Source organism: Callospermophilus lateralis, chromosome 4 (assembly GCF_048772815.1).
Source record: "Callospermophilus lateralis isolate mCalLat2 chromosome 4, mCalLat2.hap1, whole genome shotgun sequence".
Classification (NCBI taxonomy): Eukaryota; Metazoa; Chordata; class Mammalia; order Rodentia; family Sciuridae; genus Callospermophilus; species Callospermophilus lateralis.
This window is the reverse complement of record NC_135308.1, coordinates 19,020,845-19,044,388: the sequence shown is the minus strand read 5'-3', so window position 1 is coordinate 19,044,388 and position 23,544 is coordinate 19,020,845. Positions and strand designations below refer to the sequence as shown.

General features: G+C 43.2%; 2 protein-coding genes across 4 annotated transcripts in view; one reads left to right on the top strand and one right to left on the bottom strand.

The window, feature by feature from the left end:
- Tmem192 (transmembrane protein 192) overlaps positions 1-4,208 on the top strand; it is a 33,657-nt gene extending 29,449 nt beyond the window's left edge. For 2 of the 3 annotated variants that reach the window (XM_076852340.1, XM_076852339.1), the window contains exon 6: positions 376-4,208. In XM_076852340.1, coding sequence (XP_076708455.1) covers positions 376-514 — 139 coding nt within the window. In that variant the 3' untranslated portion in view covers positions 515-4,208. The remainder of the gene's footprint in view (positions 1-375) is intronic. The other variant, XR_013091105.1, reaches the window with a different exon arrangement.
- Positions 4,209-9,760: 5,552 nt separating this feature from the next.
- LOC143398174 (tripartite motif-containing protein 75-like) lies at positions 9,761-11,149 on the bottom strand. Its single transcript, XM_076855255.1, has one exon. It carries the CDS (start codon positions 11,147-11,149, stop codon positions 9,761-9,763), a length of 1,389 nt encoding a protein of 462 aa, XP_076711370.1.
- Between the last annotated feature and the right edge of the window lie 12,395 nt (positions 11,150-23,544).

Below are 23,544 nucleotides of genomic sequence, written 5' to 3'. Positions count from 1 at the left end.
AGATTGAACTCTGGGGCACTCAACCACTGAACCACATCTCTATCCTATTTTGTTTTATTTAGAGACAGGGTCTCACTGAGTTGCTCAGTGCCTCGCTGTTACTGAGGCTGGCTTTGAACTTTTGTGATCCTCCTGCCTCAGCCTCTCGAGCCACTGGGATTATAGACATGCGCCATCATGCTCAACTTTCACTCAAAGCTTTTGATACTGTGGGTTACTCCTTCCTTAATTGAAAAACATTTTTATGGGTGTTTTTTGGTAGACTTCTCTAATTCTACAAGGTGAGGATTAATTTACAGTAAACAGATGATATTGATAAATACATGTAACTCCTTTATATCTTGATTTTTTTTTTTTTTTTTTTTTTTTTTGCAGGACTATTTCAAGCCTAGAAGAAATTGTTGAAAAGCAAGGAGACATAATAGTGTACTTGAAGCGACACAATGCCCTGTTGAGTAAGCGACTGTTGGCACTCACTTGCTCAGACCTAGCCTCTCAGCCAAGTAGGACATGAGAGGCTCACAGGCATGATCATGGCTGAAGAGTTCAGAGCAACCTCAGACTGAAGGATGACCTGTCCTGCTGCCCTAGGGAACCACAGCCCTTGCTGAAGAACATTGTGTAGCGTGTGTTGGAAACTTGAACTTGGTTCTCACCTGTGTGGCTGTTTAGTAGATGGGGCTTATGGATCATTTGAAAGGTACTTTGTAGAAGTACTTTGCTAACTTGAGAAGAATGTCTGTTTTGTACATTTTTAAATAATTGAACTTCTTGGTTTTTCCTAGGATCAAAGGTACAGTTCAATTATCCCATGGCCAATAGTTTTTCTACATGATATTAGATCCCTCTAATAGCTGGGGATGTAGCTCAGCAGTAGGACATGTGTTTAGCATGCACAAGCCCCTGGTTCAATCCACAGCAACACCCCCACTGTCCCCCCAAAAAGCCCTGTGATAATATGGCTATTTATAAAGTAAAACTGACATAATTTATTTTAAACAGGGGTTTTAAATAAGTTCTTTCTTTTGTGGAGTGGGAAAGTAGTGGGGATTAAACTCGGGTACTTTACCAATAGGCTATGTCCCCAGTCTTATTTTATTTTAAATTTTGAGACAGGGTGTTATGAAGTTGCTGAGGCTGGCCTTAAACTTGTAATCCTCCTGCCTTAGCCTCCTAAGGCACTGGTATTACAGGTGTGCACCACCACACCCCACAAGTTCTTCCAACTCTTAAGCTGACGAAAGGAGTCATTATTTCTTATGGTTAATGTTTTTTCTCTACAGACCCTTATTGTGTATTTTATATGCTCATGTGATATTGAATAACAGCTGACGTCACATACTCTTTTTTCATCCCCCCAGGCAAGCCCTCTACCACTGAGCTGCACCCCCAGCCCCCACACAGCTTTTATAGAGAATTTCTTCACTGTAGGACCAAGGCCTCACTGGGTGATCAACAATACAAATTCTACATTGTTCTGTTCTCCTGAAACAAGATAGGAAAATTACCTGGACCAGTGTGAGCCCAACCAGCAATACCTGTTACCTTGGTAGTACCTTCCATTGGCAAAAGCTGAAAAATTTAAAGGATTTATGTCTTTCACTTTATTTTTGCTCTTCTTCAAGAAGTTGCCATGTATTTCTGTACTAATTATCCTTTCATTGGGTCATTAATTTCAGTATAGAAATGGAACCTTCTATGATTTTAAATCTGTATAAATAGAAAAAAGGCACTTTATTTAGACTTGGATTATATGTAAAAATTGTGATGGGAATAAAATGTCATATCAGTTTCTATACAGATACTAAACATACCTAGTTCTTGATATAAAAAGTATTTTGTGAGTAAATGGAATTATTTCTCCATTCTTCCTAGCGCACCCCTTTAATTTATCAATTTGCTTTCAGTACCTCTACATGCTGCCTTTTTTTGTTGTTGTTGAAGGCTCAGTATGGGGGGAGGAGATACTTGTGATTATGCAGTGATTATGTGAGTCAGTAGATGAATACTGTGACTTGACAGCTATCCATAGCTTTATAGGAATGTTTTGGATGACCAGATAGACGAGGAATGTATTCATTGGATCTGTTACATATGGAGAGCAGATACTGTTTCCTTTAGATACAGCCATGGCTGGGGCATCTAAAATTTTTCTAAGATAAGTATGATTATGTGTCACCTGCAGGTAAATACAGTTGAATCCTCAAAATAGTGACATTCACAAACTGAAGCCAAATTGTATTTTAAAATTTAGATTCTAAATTCTCAGCCGGGTGTGATGGCCCACGCCTGTAATCCTAGCAGCTCAGGATGCTGAAGCAGAAGGATTGTGAATTCAAAGCTAGCCTCAGCAACTTAAGAGTCCTGAGCAACTCAATGAGACCCTGTTTTAAATAAAATATAAAAAGGGCTGGGAATGTTGCTCAATGGTTAAGCACCCCTGGGTGCTTAAAATTAAAAAAAAAAAAATTTTAAGTTCCCTCCCTCTTCCTTTCTTTTCTTTTTAATAGGTGTCTCAAAGCTATTGCTTTCTCTGGAAAATTGTTTCTACATTTTGGAAGAGCCTATAACCTTTGCATCTAGTTGTTTTCCTTAAAACACCAGTGGTTTTGAGCCAGGCTTGGCAACACACCCATAATCCCAGAAATTCAGACACCTGAGGCAGGAGGATCACAAGCTAAAGGCCAGACAACTTAGTGAGACCCTTTCTCAAAATAAATAAAAAGGACTGGGTATGTAGCTCAATGGTAAAGCACCCCAGGTTCCATCCTCAGTATGGGGGGAGGGGGGCAATGGTGTACCCCACTGAACACATTCCCAGCCTTTTTTATTTACTATTTTGGGGCAGGGTCTCATTGTCACCCAGGCAAGGCTTGAGCTTGTTACCTTCTATCTCGGTCTCCTAAATTGCTGGGATTACAGGTGCATGTCACTATGCCTAGCTCCCATCGGTAATTTTAAAGATATAATATTTATTTTAAAATGCAGCTTGGATATATTCAGTTTCTGAGATGTACTTGATGAACATGGGTTTACAGGGAAAGGTATGATAAAGTTGGGATGTTCGGGTCTGATATGATATCTGTATAATCACTAACACTTTTCTAAACTCAGGAACATTTCAAACAATAAATGAAAGTAAGTCTCAGTAATAGCAGAATGGGAAAATGGACAAAACAATATAAATGTTAGGGATTCTATTCATCGGACTAGTTTTGTGCTAGCATTGTGGATACAAAAAATTAAAACCTGGCTTGCAGTTTACATTCTAAAGAAGGTAATGATTTCTAGGCTCTTCTATTGCAAGAATTGCAGAAGCCCTGGATATAAGTGCACAGCTGGGTACAGTGGCACAGGCCTGTAATCTCAGCTACCGGGCAGGCTGAGGCAGGAGAATCACAAGTTGGAGGCCAGTCTCAGCGACTTCTTGACACCTTGTCTCAAAACAGGCTGGGTAATGAAGCTCAGTGGTAGAACCTCCTAAATTCAGTGTCTGGTACTGAAGAAAAGATAACTATAGGAACACTGAGTCAGAAGATACACTTGGGTGGTAGGTTTTAGGAATTCCTGGCAAACTAATCAGTAAAGAAGCAAAGCAGATAGCTACAAAATACCACAAGCACATTGTATAGAATGCGTTGTATAGAACTTGAAACGGAGGGTCTTCAGATCTTGGAGGCCTTGAGCATATGCTGAGGAGCTTGCACTTATTATATTGATAATAGGATCCACCGAAAGATTTCAATCAAGGAAACGATGTCACTTTTAGGGGGATCTGATTGTATTTGAAATGGAGGAAAGATGGTAGCAAAAAGATATAGCCCTGAACAAGGGCAGGTATAAGAACATTTAATTGTGATTATATATGTGTATATGTAAATATAAAGATGTACATGTGTGATCCAAATGACAATAGCATCATGACATATTATAAAGTTAAAATCTTGTTATTTTTTAATGGAGACATTGAAAAATATAAAGAAAAGCAATGATTTGAAATTCTACCAAGTATTTATACCTATTTGAACTGCTGTTTTTTTCCTACCCTAATCAATTGTGACTGTTGTCATTCTGTAATCCCTGCCCATTGGATGAAATGTTGTTTCAAATTGCATTTCTTCGAACACTAATGAAACTGATGATTTTTGCCAGATTCTTTGGCCTTTTATAAATCTTCTATGATGTGTATTAAAGTCTTCTGCTTAATATTCTCCCAGAATAATGATTATTATATAATCATTATTTATATATAATTATATGATTATTGCATAATGATTATTGTCATATTATTATCTTGGGCGATAATATATTATAATGTTATAATCATTGTTTTGGCAGCCCTAAAGATTGAACCCTGGGCCTTATGCATACTAGGTAAGCACTGTAAAACCACTGAGGTACATCCCCAGTCCTTCCTTATTTTGTTCTGAGACAGGCCCTTTTTAAGTTGCCCTGGCTGGCCTTGAACTTGAGATCCTCCTGCCTCAGCCTTCCGAGTGCTAGAACTATAGGTGGGTATATGTTTGTTGAAAATGTGTTCTAATTTGTTGGAATTCTATTGCTTTTTGCTCTTCAGATACTGAAGCCTAATTTATTCTTCCCCCAGCACTGGTGATAAAGTTCACACAAAAGACTTCCTAAAGCCACATGGGATGTGATGTCATGTGAGAGCCACCACAGACTCTTTCTTCTTTCAAACACTTAAACCAAAATCTTTACTGAGCTGGGCACTCACCTATAATCCCATCAGTGGGGAAGCTGAATGGGGGCATTTACAAGCTCAAGGCCAGTCTGCAGCTTGGTGAGACTGTCTTAAAACTGTATGTATATGTGTGTATGTGTGTATACACACACACACACACACACATATATATATATATTTATTTTTTTATTTTTTTTAAGCCTGGGGAGGTAAACTCAGGAGGCTTGGATCCTGAAGGAGGAGGAGATCCCCTTACCCATAACTGCTGCAAATGTTGGTCCACCAAGTTCTGGAAATGCAGATGACCAGTACCACGATCTGCACGAGCCTGCTGGTGCCCCTGTGGCTGGTGCCCCGTGGTGCGTTTATGAAGGGAGCCTCAGCCTTACAACAGATACATCTTGGGGATTCAGTCCTCTTTGGGCCTCCATTCCCTATGGCATAGAACACCTTACCTAGAAAACATGATCCCACCAGCCCAGATAGGTCTCTCTTCCCAGAATGCCTTGACTGAGAGGGTGTGGCTGGCATTGATCTTCCTGGTACCTTCTGACCCAGTCATGGCTCCTGACAGAAGTCTGTTACCCAAATCTAGACCAGTGGACAGATAGTTCCAAACACCTTTCATGGTTGGGATCCAACCTACCCAGAGCAGAGCTCCAGGATTTGTACTTTTATGTAAGATAAGCTACCTTTTTTTTTTTTTAAGGGGGGGGGGGCGCGCGTACTGGGGATGGATAGTGGTAAAGCATCCCTAAATTCAATCCCCAGTACCCTCCCCCAATAAATAAAAAGTCTCTATTTATTTTTAGTTCTCGGCAGATACAACATCTTTGTTGGTATGTGGTGCTGAGGATCGAACCCGGGCCGCACGCATGCCAGGCGAGCACACTACCGCTTGAGCCACAGCCCCAGCCCCTAAATAAAAAGTCTTGTCTGAATCAGTGCTTTTGTCTTTTCCCCCAGTTTCCCCTAAGGCAAGCTGTCTCAACTGTAGCATCTACTGGCATTTGGGTTGGATCTTTGTTTTGGGAGCCTGTCCTGTGCATTGTAGAATGTTTGACGGCATCCTAGTGATGAGGATTCCCATAGAATCCCCCTGGTTGTCTCAGCCTGGAAAATATCTCCATTAACCCTTAGTAACTTAATATGTCTGTTCCATGTTCAGTGTTAACATTTAGCTGAGAGCCAACAGTGCTGAGTGTTCTAGGTGCTGGTAAAACCAGGGTCATTGAGACAGAAAACATTCCTGTCTTGAATCTGCACTTTACTGGTGCAGGATGGTGGAGAGTGGATGATGGAGGAAGAATGGAGGTGAAGACAATAGACAACCAACTTTTGGTTTTGGTAGGTTCAAACTACTTGGAGCACTCATGTTGAGAACTATGCCTTGGATAATTCAGAAGATCAACTGGAAATGAATTGCCTGTCCTCCTTCCCCAGGAGTTACAGGAAAGGTCCTTTTTTTTTTTTTTTTTTTCCAGTTGTTGATGGACTTTTATTTTTATTTATTTGTATGTGGTGCTGAGAATCGAAGCAAGCATGCTATCGCTCAGCCCTAGCCCCAAAGGGCTATCCTTTTAACAGGGCTATCTAGTGGAGATATTTTCATGATCTCAGAGTCTGGTCAGAGATACTTTTATAAATCATTAAGACAAAACTCTGATCTTGTAAGTTCTTGAAATAGTGTGTGTGATCCTGGGGATCAAACCCAGGTCCTTGCCCAGCCAGCACTAAGCACTGTACCACTGAGCTACAACTATGCTCCAGATATTGAATTTTTTTTCCCCCCAGTGAACCCAAGGGCACTCTACCATTGAGGATACATCCACATCCCTTTTTATTTTTTATTTCAAGGCAAGGTCTTGCTAAGTTGGTGAGGCCGGCTTCAAATCTTTAACCCTCCTGCCATGGCCCCTGCAATTGCTGAGGTTGTAGGTTTGCACCACCATGCCTAGCTGGATTGAGTTTTTTAATGTTTTTATCTGATTCTAATTACTTTCCCGCCAAACACCAACATACAAATATTTGTTTTAATACAGCAGCCAAATCTTTTAGTGTGGGGGTAACTGCTGAGCTACATCTCTTGTTTTTTTTTTGTTTGTTTGTTTACTTTGAGGCAGGGTCTCATGGAATTACTAAGAGCCTCGCTAAATTGCTGAAAATGGCCTCCTGCCTCAACCTTCCAAGTTGCTAGGATAACAAGCAGGTGCCACCATACCCAGCCTGAGATTCTTCTAACCGTACATTGTCATGCTAAGAGTCTTTCTCAGTAAAAACCAAAGCCCCAACAGTGACAGGGCCCTGGGAAGTCTGCTCTACCTCATACCCCCACTCCCTTTTCTGCTTCACCCTCTGCTTTCTCAGCTTTTGTTACTTTGTGGATTGCCATGCACATTCACAGATCAGAACTTTTGCACTTGTTGCCTGGACCTGAAATGGCCAACTGCCATGTATCTTTTATCTCTTTCAAATCTTTGTTCCAATACCACCTTGTTAAGGAGCTCATCTCTGATCGCCACGTCCATCCCCACATGGGCCCCTTCCCTCTCCCTTGCCTGTTTTCTATTTACCTACCACCTACCATACTGTGTAAGGTACTTTGTCCCCTGACTACAGGGTAAGCTCCATTTGGGACTCATGACTGTCTCCCTCAAACCTACAACAGTGTCTGGCACAAAATAAGCACTCAATTTTCTGCTTAATGTTACTAACCTCAGTGGGGTTTTTTTGTTTGTTTTACAGTAGAAAATAACTTCACACAAACTTAAAGCATACCTATAAGATAATCCAGCCTAGGACTTTCTGTTTATGAAGTCCTAAATTGAGGGATCACTTTTAAGGTCATTTTTAGAAGTGCAAATTTATGACACAAAATAGCCAGCACAGTGGTGCCCACCTGTAATCCCAGCATCCTCGGAAGCCTGAGTGAGGCAACAGGGTCCCAATTTTTAGGCCAGCCTGAAAAACTTCTTTAAATCAAAATAGGGCTGGGGATGTGGCTCAGTGGTCCTCAGAGTGTCCCTGAGTTTAATTCCCAGTATCCCCCTTCCCCACCAAAAAAAAAAAAAAGGTAATGTAAAGCCAGATGTGGTAGCACATACCTGTTCCAGCTACTTGAGAAGCTGGGGCAGGAAGATTACAAGTTCAAGCCCATCTGGAGCAATTTAGCAAAACCCTGTCTCACAAAACAATACTGAACTCAGTGGAATGGTGCTTGTCTAGCAAGCACAAGACCCCAGGTTTGATCCCTGGCACTGAAAAAAGGTAGAAATGATACTTTTCCTAGAAAAGGGATGACAAATTTTTATGATCACTGTTATTTACTGTTATCTTAAAGTGCCTATCAATTCAACTTATCAATGAAGGTGCAAGATAAATAAATATCATACACATGGATGGCAATATATCTGGAAAATTTCTAAAGAATTAACTGAAGCAGCCAGGCCTGATGCCACACAACTGTAATCCCAGAGGCTCAAGAGGCTGAGGCAGGAGGATAGTTCAAAGCCAGCCTCAGAAACTTAGGGAGGTGCTAAGTAACTGAGTAAGATCCTGTCTAAATAAAATATAAAAGCTGGGAATGTGGCTCAGTGGTTAAGCATCCCTGGGTTCAATCACCCCCCCACACACAAAAAAAGTTAACCGGAGCTCTCCTTCCCTATGGCCATGCTCTGAGCTGCTTTCCTTCACCACACTCTTCTGCTATGATGTTCTGCCTCACCTTGAGACCAAAGCAATAAAGCTGACCATGTCTGGACTGAGACCTCTAAAAACCAAAGTTTTAGCTTCACGTTATTGGGAATGGCAATCTGTAAAAGGAATCATAATTGCATTAGCATCTTGTCACAAAGGAGTTGGGAAGTACAGATGAAGAATGAAGAAAGACTTCCAAGAAGAAAAATGCAGACCTTGCAGAAAAATGAGCTGTTATGAAAATAGACTTAGTCCCCCCAAATGCCCCACACTCTTATCACTTGGTAAAGAAGGAAAGAAGTGCACACAAGAGGACAGTGACTGCAGAGGAAGCCGAGTCATCTGGGTCAGCAAAAAGCGTAGGATTAAGATCAGTAGCACCTGTTGCTGTGCCCTGCTGGTCACCCAAAAGGACCCAGCCATACACAAGAAAAGGGAGAATCCTGTGAGAAGGCCGCTGACCCAGCCAAGGACTACCAGGGGATTGGAGACCCGCAGGATCTGAGGCTGGACCAGGCAGGCAGGGCATTGTGGGAACCTAGAGAATAGCTGCAGCCCTCACGGCCCTCAAGAGCCAGTGGAACTTGAGAGCATCATGTGAAGTGAAATAAGCCGGACTCCAAAGTAAAGGATCATGGGAAAGGGGATTGGGGATCTCATAAAAGTAGAAGGGAGACCAGTGGAGTAAAGGAAGCAGGGGAGGGAGGTGGAAAGGAAAAGGGTGTCAAGGAATAAAGTTGACCAATTATGTATGAACAGATGTATATGAATGTTACAATTCCTGTTTATTTTAACATTTTATACATACGTGGAGTATAACTTCCCATTTTTGTGGTTGTACATGATGTGGAGTTACACTGGCCCCGTCCGTATTCATATATGAACATAGGAAAGGGTTGTCTGATTCGTTCTCCTGTGTTTCCCATTCCCATCCCCCCTCCCTTCCCCCCCCACTCCCCCTTGTCCAAACAGGTGAACATCTCCCACCCCATTGTGATTCAGCATCTGCATATCAGAGAGAACATTCCACCTTCGGTTCTGAGTTGGTCACAATGAATTCTACTATTACATATAATTATGTAGCTTAGTGATTAAGCCTCCCTGGTTCAATCCCTGGTACTAAACTACAACATAATGACCAACAACCTTCTTACATACCAGCAAGAACTAGAGGTTTCTTTTCCTTAACATTAAATTTAACTGATACATAAAAGCAAAAAAAGTGTACATTATCAACAGGGTACAAAAAAATTCAATCTCTAGCACCAAACAAAACCCCCCCAGAATTTTGTTAAAATGGTTCAGCCTATTGGGGGCGGGGGGGGGGGGGGGGGGGGGCTTTTTCATTCACAATTTTTTCCCTTAACAGATTCTGAGAGGTTTTGAACCAGGTCCTATAAAGAAATAAGGACGCAGAGGTTCAGTGAAAGTGTCTGTGAAAGTACAGATGAGAGATTTCTCAGGCATATTGTAGAAGGAGATCTCACCCAGCTCACAGTCCAGGAAAATGCCAAGGCATCTGGCTCTCACCTCTAACAGCAGAGGGTCTGGAACAGCTCCTGGAGCTTCATAGCCATCATTCAGTTGCTGAAGCTTCCAGCATCCCTGCTGGACCGATGGTCGCCTTGCCTTGGTGGCCAGAGAGGCTTTGCAGACGCCAATAGCCCACTCGGATCTGTCTCCCACTTCCACCTCCCAGAAATGCCTCCCAGAATAGAAAGCTGGAAAACCCAGGACAACCGGGTTGACTGTAAACCTAGATGGAAGATCAGGGACGTTTTGTTTTCTCTTTGTGTGTCGGACACATTTTTTATCCCCAGAGACAATCAGGTTAGGGTGGGCTGTTTCAGGGTCTAGAAATATATCTGCTTTGAACTCTCTAATTATTTTCTGCAGAGCAGAATACTGCGGAGGAAAATTGTAAGCTTCCCTCCTTAAGTGAATTGAAAAGATTGGTGGGCTGACCTCATTGTCAGACTTCTGGTAGAAATGCTTCATCTGTGACAGCAATTCCACCTCAGACAACACATTGTGCTCTGTGACCCTGCTGAGTAAACCTTTGAGTGTGGAAGCGTAGTTTGAAAATGCTGTGATGTTTTCACTGAGTTTCCGTTCAGTGTCCTTCTCTTCTTCAACTAACCTTGCTAGAGCTGCCTGTTTTCCTTGCTCTAAAAATTGGTTCAGTTGTTCAAATTCAAAGGATAATCTCTGTTTCTGGTGTTCCACCTGCGCTCTCAGCTCAAGGCATTTATTGCCTTGAATGCTTATTAATTGTTGAACATCTGCCACTTGCCTCTTCAGGGGCTCAATGTAATTTTCCAGCATTCCCCTGTGATAAGAAGCAGCCTCCTTGATGGGCCTCAGGTAGTGGCCCTGGTGGTCTGGGGGCCCAGCGCATAGGGAACACAACAGCTCCAGGTCCTCCTCACAAAAAAGGCTCAGGACCTCTTCGTGTTTCTCACACAAGCCCATCTTGCCCTGCCTCTTCCTCTTCCTCCTGCTGAGGTGGAGGAGCTTGGCAGTTTCAATCATCCTTCCCAGCTGGGTGTTGATCTTATAGTGCCCTTCATCACACTGATGACGACAGACAGGACAACGGAAGCCGTCTTGCAGATCTGCCTGGGACTGCTGGATGCAGGAGCGACAGAAGTTGTGCCCACAGTCGATGGTGATTGGGTCTTTGAGGTTATCCAGGCAGATGGGGCACTTGACTTCTTCCTGAAGTCTTGCGAGGACTGCTGACATCTCCATTGGACTGGCTGAAAGTCTGCACTGGGGTGGGCTTTCTTTAGGATTGGCTTTGTGGGTGTACTCCAGCCAGATGGTCTCACTTGAGCCCCCTGGTTCTCACAGCCCCTGAAGTCCTAGCAGACCCTTGAATTCCAGATGCAACAGGAAGTCTCTTCCAGCGGCCTGCAGCCAATCACAGCTGCTCTTCCAGCCTTTGGCAGCTCAGAGTTGCTGTACAGGAGAAGAAATTTCACTTAAGCAAAAAAGAACAACAGCAACTTGTTTGTTTCCTTGGGTGGTTTCACCCACTACCATGTTCTGGCAGAACACAGATGGTCCTCACAAATCCCTAGTTCTTCATCTCCATTCCTATTTTTATGCCCACTGGGCACCAATCTCCGTGGCACCTGTACTACCAGTCACCCCAGCTGGAGCTGTGGAAAGGACACAAGCCCCAGACGGACCACACTTGAGCTAGAATGCAGGCTTGGGTACCTCGCTCTGCAACCTGGAGAACTTTATACCCCAAACTTGTGGGGGTTTTTGCAGGGAGGGAGGGTTCTGGGAATTGAACCTAAGGCTTCCTGCTTCACACTTTGTAAGCTGGTAATCTATCCTAGAACTACATATCCATAGTAGCCCACACTCTGGAAATCAGGTAAATAAGGATCTCACTATTGCCTTCCAAAAATTCAGAGGGCTATAGTAGTACATGCCTGAAATCCCAGCTACTTGGGAGGCTGTGGGAGGAGGAAAACAAATACAAGGCCATCCTTAGCAATTCAGGGAGACCCTCAGCAACTTAGCAAGACCCTGTCTCAACTAAATAAATAAATAAATAAATAAAAATGGCCATATTATCAAAAGCACTTTACAGATTCAATGCAATCACAATCAAAATCCCAATGGCATTCCTCACAGAAATAGAAAAAGCAATTATGAAATTCATCTGGAAAAATAAGAGACCCAGAATAGCTAAAACAATTCTAAGCAGGAAGAGTGAAACAGGTTGGTACCACTACACCAGATCTTAAACTATACTGCAGAGCAATAGTAACAAAAACAGCATGGTACTGGCACCAAAACAGGCTGGTGGACCAATGGTAGAGGACAGAGATCAACCCACAAAATTACAACTACCTTATATTAGACAAAGGTGCTAAAAGCATGCAATGGAGAAAGGTTAGCATCTTCAACAAATGGTGCTGGGAGAACTGGAAATCCATATGCAACAAAATGAAATTGAATCCCTTTCTCTCACCATGCACAAAAGTTAACTCAAAATGGATCAAGGATCTAGGAATCAAACCAGAGACTCTGCGCCTAATAGAAGAAAAAGTTGGCCCTAATCTCCATCACGTGGGACTAGGCCCCAAGTTCCTTAATAAGACACCTATAGCACAAGAATTAAAACCAAGAATCAACAAATGGGAGGAATTCAAACTGAAAAGTTTTTTCTCAGCAAGAGAAATAATGTGAGGTGAATAGGGAGCCTACATCCTGGGAACAAATTTTTACCCCTAACACAGCTCTAATCTCTAGGGTATATAAAGAACTCAAAAAACAAATAACCCAATCAACAAATGGGTCAAGGACCTGAACAGACACTTCTCAGAAGAGGAAATATAATCAATCAACAACTACATGAAAAAATGCTCATCATCTCTAGCAACCAGAGAAATGCAAATTAAAACTACTCTAAAATACCATCTCACTCCAGTCAGAATGGCAGCTATTATAAAGTCAAACAACAAGTGCTGGCGAGGATGATGTGGGGAAAAAGGTACACTCATATATTGCTGGTGGGACTGCAAATTGGTGCAGCCAATTTGGAAAGCAGTATGGAGATTGCTTAGAAAGCTGGGAATGGAACCACCATTTGACCCAGCTATTCCTCTTTTTGGAATATACCCCAAAGACCTTAAAACAGTATACTACAGGGACACAGCCACATCAATGTTCATAGCAGCACAATTCACAATAGCTAGACTGTAGAACCAACCTAAATGCCCTTCAATGGAAGAATGGATAAAAATAATGTGGCATTAATACACAATGGAATATTACTCAGCACTAAAAAATAGCAAGATCATGGCATTTGCAGGGAAATGGATGGCATTAGAGAAGATTATGCTAAGTGAAGTTAGCCAATCCCCAAAAAACAAATGCTAAATGTCTTCTCTAATGCAAGGGGGGTGACTCAGAACGGGGTAGGGAGAAAGAGCATGAGTAGAAGATAACCTCTAGATAGGGAAGAGAGGTGAGAGGGAAAGAGAAGGAGAAATGGAATTGCATTGAAGATGGAAGGGAACCCTCATCATTACACAAAATACATGTATGATGATGTGAGAGAAAAAAAAAAAACAATTGTGTCACCTTAGATTGGGTAGAGATGCCCTGAGTTCAACCCTCTATCTATATAAATAATTTATAGAAAGACCTTATCAGTTTGGGTTTTTTTTTTTTTTTTTTGTACTGGAGATTGAGCCGAGGGGCACTTCACCACTAAGTCACATCCTCAGCCCTTTTTTATATTTTATTTATAGTCAGGGTCTCACTGAGTTGCTTATGGCTTCACTAAATTGCTGAGGCTGGCTTTGAACCCATGATCCTCCTGCCTCAGACTTCCGAGCCGCTAGGATCACAGGCATGCACTATCCCACCCGGCAATTTTGGATTTTAAAATAAGCTTTTCTGATGACTCCAAATTCACATCTACTACAGCTTGTTTATGTTTTTCATCTTTGCTTCTCTATAGTTGAATGTATTCAACGGAAGACTTATTTACTTGTGAAGTGAAACCCAGAAGGTGGATAGTATTTAAAACATACAAATTGCCAGGCACAGTGGTGCATTCTTGAAATCCCAGAGGCTCCAGAGGCTGAGGCAGGGGGAGGATGAGAGTTCAAAGCCAGCCTCTGCAAAATCAAGGCACTAAGTAACTCGGTGAGAACCTGTCTCTGAATAGAATACAAAACAGGGCTGGGGATGTGGCTCAGTGGTTGAGTGCCCCTGAGTTCAATCCCCAGTACCAATAAATAAATAAATAGAAATCGCACAAATACAAATAAATCCTGGGAAAACTTATTTTCAGTATTTTAGGCAAGATGGCACACTCCTGTAATCCCAACAACTCTGAAGGCCAAGGAAGGAAAATTGCAAGTTTGAGACAAGCCTCAGGAACTCAGTGAGTCTCAAAAATGAGAAAGAATGTAGCTCAGTGGTAGATCTTCCCTTGAATTCAATTCCCATTACCAAAAAGAAACATGTCAAGAAGCAATGTCTAGAGGCTGGGGATAGGGCTCAGTTGGTAGAGTGCAGGCCTCACATGGGCACAGGGCCATGGGTTCAATCCCCAGCACCACTACAAAAAAAAAAAAAAAAAGACATCCTGTCCAAGGCAGGCGGCGCCCTTCCCCTTCACCATGAGCAACCTGAAGCACAACCCTGGAGGAGGAGGTTCTGGCACAACCCTGGAGGAGGAGGTGCGCTGGTATCCCTCCTCTGATGGCACCCAGCAAGGATGGAAGTAGGCCAGTTCTGTTGATTCTTCAGTTGTGGTCGCCAGGAAGTTGGTTCTGGAACTAGGTGGTACTAGGTGGTGGGGCCACAATAGGGCCCTGAGCTTCCACCGCCCCCTGTGTGCAGCCTGCGCAGAGCTGCTGCTTCTCTGGAGACTGCGAATCTTGAGCCTGACTCAGTGAACTGCTTCCTGTGCCTTTCCCTCTTCCTCAGGCTTGTTCCACCCCAAGCCCTTCTCTAAGGCCTCCCTGGAGGATTTGAGGGCCTTCTTGCTGAGACACGCAGTAAGACCTGACCTGACCTCCCACTCAAGCATGCTTCTTAACTCCCCCCATCAAGAAAATGAGGCATTTAATTTTGCATGTTTTCTGGCATGAATTAAGGCACTTAAACTTGTGTATATGTGAGTCTAGAGTTTGTTCTCACAGTCTCCATAGCAACAGGTCCCAGCTTATGGTGCCAGGTCCCTCTCTCCACACCAGGCCACTACACCCACCAGGCTTCAGAGAGGCCTGAGCCCTGTGGCCACTTCTCCCCCGAGGATCCGTGCACCTCACACACTTCCAGGCTCAGCAACCACCACAGGACATTTGCCTTGTCTTGTCAAATCGGTCCTCTGCTTCCTTCTCAGATGGACCAATAATTATAAGAAAGCCCTCTCCTCTGCCCATCTTGCTGACCTCTCCACAGGGTGCCCTGCCCCCACCAACCGCTCCTTGTTCTTTCCAAACCTTAAAATCAACCACAACGTGAAAGTATTTTTGTCCCCTGTGTAACAAAATACTTATGCATCATAAAGGATTTTCATGTGTGTACCATTAATTATTAAAGAGACCTTATTCGCCTTGTCAGATAAATTCAATGCTTAGTTTGAGGCACGAGGAAGAAACAGGTTTCCATTCTTCAGCAGCCAGCCTTTGTATCAGGCGTGGGTTTAAGAAAAATAAAGAAAAAAAATTGTGCAATTAAAAAAAAAAAAAATCAAGGTCTTTTGTCATCATTGGCTAAATAAACTTCATTCTATTCACAGAATACACATTCTATACTAGACAATAGCAAGCAAAATTTTAAGAAAAGATGGTGACAATCAAACTGATACAGAAAGATACACACAATACGCTGTGGTATGGAAAAGGCAGGCAGGGCTGGGGCTGTAGCTCCATGGCAGGGTGCTTGCTTAGCTGGTCTCTGGTCCTGGGTTTGATCCCCAGCACAAGGAAAAAAAGAAAAAAAAGTGGCACATAGGTTGCCGGGTTTTCCCCCCCCCTTTCTTTCTTTCTTTTTTTTTTTTTTTTGTACCGAGCACTTTTACCTTAGCCTTTTTTACATTTTATTTTGACACAGGGTCTCACTAAATTGCTTAGGGCCTTGATAAGTTGCTGAGGCTGGCCTTGAACTTGCAATCCTCCCACTTCAGTCTCCTGAGCTGCTGGAATTACAGCAGCGCACCACCGTGCAGGGCTGATTGCCTATTATCTAACTAACTTCTCCAGAAGGGCCTGAGGAAGCACTTCCTACTCAAACACAGTAACTTTAACAGAGCAAGGTGCGTTTGTCCCTGCTGACCCCAGGAAGCCCGCATACAGCAGGCCCTGTCAGTTTCCTCTCTTACCTCCTCTTCCTTTAGATCTCACACTTTCCTGGGCCTCAGAATCCAAATTTTCTTTCTTTTTTTTTCCTTTTTTTGGTGGTGGGGGGGGGCGTTCTGGGGATAGAACAAGGCACTCCACTTTTGAGCCACATTCTCAGCCTTTTTTATTTCGAGACAGGGGCTTCCTAAATTACTTAGGGTCTCCCTAAATTGCTGAGACTGACCTTGACCTTGTGATCCTGCCTCAGTCACTTGGATTACAGACATGTGCCATGTCTGGCTCCTAATCCAATTTCTAGTCTCAGTATCAGACATGTTCACTTTGTAAAATGTAGTTAAATTTGCCAGTTGTGGTGGCAGGGGACTGTAATCCCAGGGGTCCAACAGGCCCAGGTAGGAGGATCACAAGTTTAAAGCCAGCCTCAGTAATTTAGCAAGGCCCTGTCTCAAAAAATAAAAAGGGTAGAGATGTGGCTCAGTGGTTTTAAGCGCACCGGGGTTCAATCCTAGGTACCAAACAAACAAAAAAACCCTAAAAAGAGTCTAAGTGCCAGGTTTATTGTGAGGTAGGTTAGTTATAGTTACGAACAGGTGAGTGTACCAAGAAGAATCCAAGGGGCCATAAAACTGAAACTGTGGAGAACCGTATCTAAATAGGCAAGCATTGGGAAGTGAGATCTGGAATGTCTAACCTTCCTCAGCTACAGAGGACTTTAATCCCATGAGGGAATTATTACTTAAAATCCTGAGGACTTTAAGAAAGTATCCGAAAAGTAGGGGGTCTCGTACATCAAGACCCCCAGCTACAGCTAATGATAACCCGTCAAGGGGCACTGGGGTTTTCAGATAAATGCCAACATCATCTCTTGCAACTATGTCCCAACCACCTGGGAAACAGAAGATCCAGGCTTTCACATAGGAAGTTTCTGAGGGCTATCCAAAGGGTAAAAACCAACAAAGGAGACGGGGAAACCAAGGCAATTACAAAGGACTCAGTTTCCTTAAAAACTCCAGCCCTGTGAGCACTACAGGCTCCTCTCCGTGCAGTCCGTATGCTGTACAGAACTCTCTCCTTTCACTCTCTATTAAATTTGTGCTTACTTTTTGCTGTGTCCCTTGAATTCTTTCTGGTGAAGTTACAGGGATCGGCACCCAATGGCTCCGGTGGCTTCCCTGGCTCAACCCATAGGCCCCCAGATCCCTAACAATATCAGGGTCCCAAACGGTTCCAATCCCTCCATTCCCCCTACCTCTAAATACAAACCATCCCTTCCCTGGCACATATTGGAAGAGGATTCTACACGCCTTCAGGCCAGCATCTCTGGGGGTATTTTTACACAGATATCAGTCTTCTCCTTTTCTGTCTTCATCCAACAGGGTAGACCGTGGGTTAACTTATCAGTGGCAAGCATCTATCTAGGTAACTTGAACCTTAACAGAGGGCACAGTATTTTGAGTAGCCCCGGCTAGGTCTGGCCATGTGGCTCAGAGGTGGAGCACTGGCCTACCCTGCATGAGGACATGGATTCAGTTCCCAGCACCAAAAAGTAAATAGCTTGATGCAGTTGATTCTCTGGAGAGGTGAGTCTCCCTCCTGGCACAGAGCTGGGGATCATGGGTCTTTCTTACTATGCTCCAGCCTCCAGCACCCATATTGTCCCAGCTCACTGCTTACCTGGAGTAGAAGGCCGAGAAGGACTGTTTCCCCGTCCTGTGGTCCTGTAAGAAGCTGTCCACTGGATCTGAAACTCCCATTTATACAGAAGGAGCTGCGGGGAGGAGTCCACCCAGGATAGACCCAGGCAGTGGGAGGGGCAGGGGAGAGAAGCAGGGGGAGGTTTTCCCTTGTCAAATACTTAAATGTCCTTGTCTTTTTTTTGAAGGGGGGTTAGTATTAGGGATCCTATCCAGGGCCTTGCCACCACCCAGCTTAAGTATACTTAGTCTTGACCTAAGAGTTTTGGAGTCTTCCTGCTAATAACCAAGTATGGTAAATTTGGTGGTTATTTACTTTTTTTTTTTTTTTTTTTGCTTCCTCCCCCAGTCCCTGGGGACTCTGAAACCAAGGTTTTATACTCTAGATAAGTGCTCTCCCACCAAGCCACACCTCCAAGATCCATGATAGCTTCTTTTTGGTCCTGGGTTTTGAACTCAGGAGTGCTTTACTACAGACTTACATCCCAAGGTTTCTCTTTTTTTGAGACAGGATCTCCCTAAATTCCAAAGGGCTGGCTAAAATTACTGAGACTGGCTTTTAGCTCCTGATCCTCCAGCCTTAGCCTCCAGAGTCACAGGGATTACAGTCATGCCCCACCATGCCCCAACCAATTTCTTTTTTTCTTTTTTTTTTTTTTTTTGGTAGTTAATTTTACACCTCTGAGGATAGGTAATTCTGTCTCAATTTTGCAGCCTCCCACCTATTAACTAATATATTTTAGTTTCAGCCCACACCCTGTGGATAAAGAGAAAGATCAGTGACCAGAACTACAGGAATTTTTCCCTTGGGGGTTTTAATGCAAAACAGGGGGAGGTTTCCAGTCTGAAGAGTGAAAGTGAGCCCAGTGTGGTGGCTTACACCTTTAATCCCAGTGACTCAGGGTTCCTGAGTTCAAAATCAGTCTCAGCAATTTAGCCAGACCCAAATCAACTTGTTATGCTCGAATTCGGGACCCCCAAAAGACCACCAGAGACCAAGATCGATGTAAGCAGCAAAGAGGTGTTTATTGCAAGCTAGCTCGGTCCTCCGCATGCACACAGCAACTGGTGACGCTGAGAGGCCCCCGAGCCCAGGGTTTGCAGCAGTTTTATACATTCTTTGGAGAAGGCAGGGACCCCCACATACATCATAGCATCTCTTAGCAAATCATCACACACCGTGGGAAAATCAAATAACAACTCTAAAACATGATTAGCTCATTCACTGGCGAGTACAAGTTGGGGAAGGGTGATTGGTCAGTACAAGAGGGGGATTCATTTGAACTGATTGGTTTAAGCCAAGAGGGGAGTACTGCTGAACTACGTGGTTTCCCAACAAGTTATCAACCACCATAAACTACTGGGAGGGTCATCTGGCATCCCAGGTATTTCCCTGTCTCATGCTGATTGGTGGCTGCTAGGGGGTTGCTATGGATCTCCACCTAGCCTGACTGAGTCAGAGACACCTGGCCCAGCAGATCTCTCCTGTTATTTGTAGATAAACCACTTAGCAGGGTGGGAATATGCCTAGGAGTGCTCTGTGGGTCTTTCCAAGGACAAAGGTCAGGCACCCTTCTTGGACAGGCTTTGCTCTGAGATAGAGGCTAGTTTTTCAAACTCACTGAGACCCTGTCTCTAAATAAAATATAAAAAAGGACTGCGGATGTGGCTCAGTGGTTAAATGCCCCTGGGTTCAATTCCTGGTACCCCCCCCCAAAAGGACGAAATTGTTTTTGTTTTTATGAACTATAAACAGCTAGGGGGCCTGGGCATTGTGGCACACCCCTGTTATCTCAGGGACTAGTAGGCTAAAGCAGAAGACTTGTCAGTTCTAGGCCAGCCTTATCAATTTAGCAAGATCCTAAAAAATTCAGGGAGACCCGGTCTCAAATTTTAAAATAAAAAGGGCTGGGGATGTGGCTCAGTGGTAAAGCACCCCTAGGTTCAATCCCTAGTACCAAAAAATACAGGCATGGTGGTGCACACCTATAATCCCCGGTACTCTGGAGGCTGAGGTATGAAGATCAATTGAGCACACCAATTTTTTGTCTTGTTTTTGTTTGTTACTAGGGTTTGGACCCAGTGGTGCTTAACCAGTGAACCACATCCTCAGTCCTTTTTTATATTTATTTAGAGACAAGGTCTCACCAAGGTACTTTTGGACCTCGCTAAATTGCTGAGACTGGGGACTGAGGCTGTATCTCAGTGGCAGAGCATTTGTCTAGCGTGTGTGAGGCACTGGATTCAATCCTGAACATTATATAAAAATAAACAAAGACATTCTGTCCATCTGCAGCTACAAAAATTTTTAAGAAAAATTGCTGAGACTGAATTTGAACTCAAGATCCTCTTGCCTCAGCCTCCAGAATCACTGGGATTACAGGCATGCACCTCAGCACCAGGCTTGAGCACAAAACTTTGAGACCACCCTACACAGCCATCTCAAAACACATACATACACACACACAGACACACAAAGCAATTTCTCTCTCTCTCTCTCTCTCTCTCTCTCTCTTTTTTTTTTTTTTTTTGGTATCAGGACTTGAACTCAGAGATGCTTTATGCTGAGCCACGTTCCCAGCCTCTTTTTATTTTATTTTTTAAATATTTTTTTAGGGGGCTGGGGTTGTGGTTCAGTGGTAGAGGGCTCGCCTAGCATGTGCGAGGCCCTGGGTTCAATCCTGAGCACCACATAAAAATAAATAAAGGTATTGTGTCCAACTACAACTAAAAAATATATATTTATATATTTAAAAAAATTTTTTAGATGTGGATGAACATTTATTTTATTCATTTATTTACATGCAGTGATGAGACTCAAACCCAGTGTCTCACACATGCCAGGCAAGCACTCTGTCATTGAGCCACAACCCCAGCCCCCCTTTTTATTTTTTGAGACAGGATCTCACTAGGTTGTTTACAGTTTCACTAAGTTGCTGAGGTTGGCTTTTAACCTGCAATCATCCTGCCTCAGCCTCCTGAATCACTGGGATTACAGGCATGCACCACCACACCAGCCAATTAATAAATGTTAATACCTTCTGAAAAAGAAGAAATAAGTGGAGATAGATGGTAAGCATCTGTTATCAGAGAACTGCAGAGGGTATATTCTGGTTGTCTTTTTCACAGTGCACATATTCCCCTAGATACACTACTGTCAATGCATTAACAATTCTCAAACCTATGTCTCACTCAGACATTACTAGTAATTTTTTTCAGATTCTAAATATTTCAGTTGTGCTCTGCTATTTATTAACTCGGGTATCCTAGACAAGTTACATGTGGCCCCCTTGAATTTTGTTTTTCTCATCTGTAATATAAAACATGTACAAATGAAGCCAGATTTAAAGATAGGTAGCTAGTGTAGTTAGTTAAATTGGGTCTAATATCCAGTAAGATAAAAAAATGGAGACCATTATCAAGAATGCAGTCTGGGAAACTAGAACAGCACCTGGGGAAATTGAAATGTTAATGTCCCCAAGGCCTGGAACCCATCCTAAAGAACTGTTAATGAAGTAGCTCTTGGCAAACAAAGAAGTACTAATCAAACCACCCCAGGCCCTTCCTGCCCAGATTACACCTCCCTGCCCCAGCATTCTACCAGTTTTCCACCTTTTGGCTTCCCACGGCATTCTATCACTGCAGGATAGAGGGAAACAAAGCACAGGGATGTGGGAAGACTAAAAGAAGACCTTAGATATGGAAAAAAGGGAAGACCTCGCCCTTCCACGGATTCCACCTTTCCGGTCCCCTTCTTCCTCTTGGAGGAAGTCTTTTCTGCTATCCTTTAACAAAGCTTCCACTTTTCACGCTACACTTGCCTGGGCGCGCTTCTCTGGTGTTATACTTCAGCATTTGGGGAAGGAAGGGCTTGTCACTGGTAAGCAGCAGTAACACCAACACTTGTTCACTGGGACAGGGTTGTAGCTCAGTAGTAAAGCACCCCTGGGTTCAATCTTCAGTACCTAATAATAATAATAATAATAATAATATGATTTAAAGTACACAAAGGATGTAAATAGATTATATGCAATTTTATTATTTTTTCACTACATCGTTTTATTTATTTATTTATTTATAAATATTTTTTTAATTGTTGATAGACCTTTATTTAATTTATTTATTTATATGTGGTGCTGAGAGCCAAACCCAGTGCCTCATCACTAACCAGGTAAGTGCGCTCAACAGGTAAGTGCGCTACCCCTGAGACCCAGCCAAAGCCCCTATTTATTTATTTTTATTTGTATTTGAGACAGGATCTCCCCAAATGGCTGAGACTGGCCTTGAACTTGGGATCCTCCCTCTTCAGTCTCACCACTTGCTGGGATTACAGGCATGCATCATCAGGTCTGGCCTGCCTTTTTTTTTTTTTTTTTTCTTTTTGGTACTGAGATTGAACCCAGGAGCACTTTTACCAGTGAGCTCCATTGTAACCCTTCTTATTTTGAGACACTGTCTCACTAAATTGCCAAATCTGCCATCAAACTTGCGACTCTCCTGCCTCAGCCTCCCCAGTCTGTGGGATTATGGACAGGTGCCACTGTGCCTTGCTGGTTCACTTCATTCTTCATGAGGGACATGTGCAAATTATGCATTTCAGTATCTTCAGGGGTTCCTAAAACAAGTCCACAATCCCCCAAACCAATTCCTGGATACCTAGGGATGACTATGTAGACATACACTACAACCTACAGGTGTCATTCTCAAGAACTTGAAAGCCAGGCCCATATGGTGCTGCATGCCTCTAATCCCAGCTACTCCAAAAGCTGAGGCAGGAGGATGACAAATTGATGACTAATGTAGGCAATCTAGGGAGACTCTGTCTCAAAATTAAAAGAAAGAAAAAGACAGAGGGCTGGGGATACAGCATAGTGCTATTTTTTTTTTTTTTTTTAAGAGAGAGAGAGAGAGAATTTTTAATATTTATTTATTTTTTTTTTTAGTTTTCGGCCGACACAACATCTTTGTTTGTATGTGGTGCTGAGGATCGAACCCGGGCTGCACGCATGCCAGGTGAGCGCACTGCTGCTTGAGCCACATCCCCAGCCCCATAGTGCTAATTTTTGCCCAGCGTGCAGGAGGTCCTGGGTTCCAATCTCCAGTACAGCAGAACAACCAACCAACTACAAAACCCTGAAAGCCATTCTTTTGAAATGTAATCATCAGGACTCTGTAGAAGGAGAGAATCCTAACTTCTGTAATTGCTAGCTAGTAGAAACGGCTGATCTTATATCTTTCTTTTCTTTTGTATTTTTGGTACCTGGGATTAAACCAGGGGTGTTCAAACACTGAGCCATATCTCCAGCACCCCCACCCTTCAACTTTGTTGTACTAAATGTGAAAAAGTGCAAAGAATTAGCAGAGTGCAGTGGCACATGCCTGCAATCCTAGTGGCTCTGGAGGCTGAAGCAGGAGAATCAGAAGTTCAAAGCCAGCCTCAGCAACAGCAAGGTGCTAAGCAATTCAGTGAGACCCTATCTCTAAAAAAATACAAATTAAGGCTGGGAATGTGGCTCAGTGGTTGAGTGCCCAAGTTCAATCCTGGATATGGAGGTGGGGTGGGAACAAAATAAGACCAAACCAAAAAACTGTAAAGAATTCAAACACA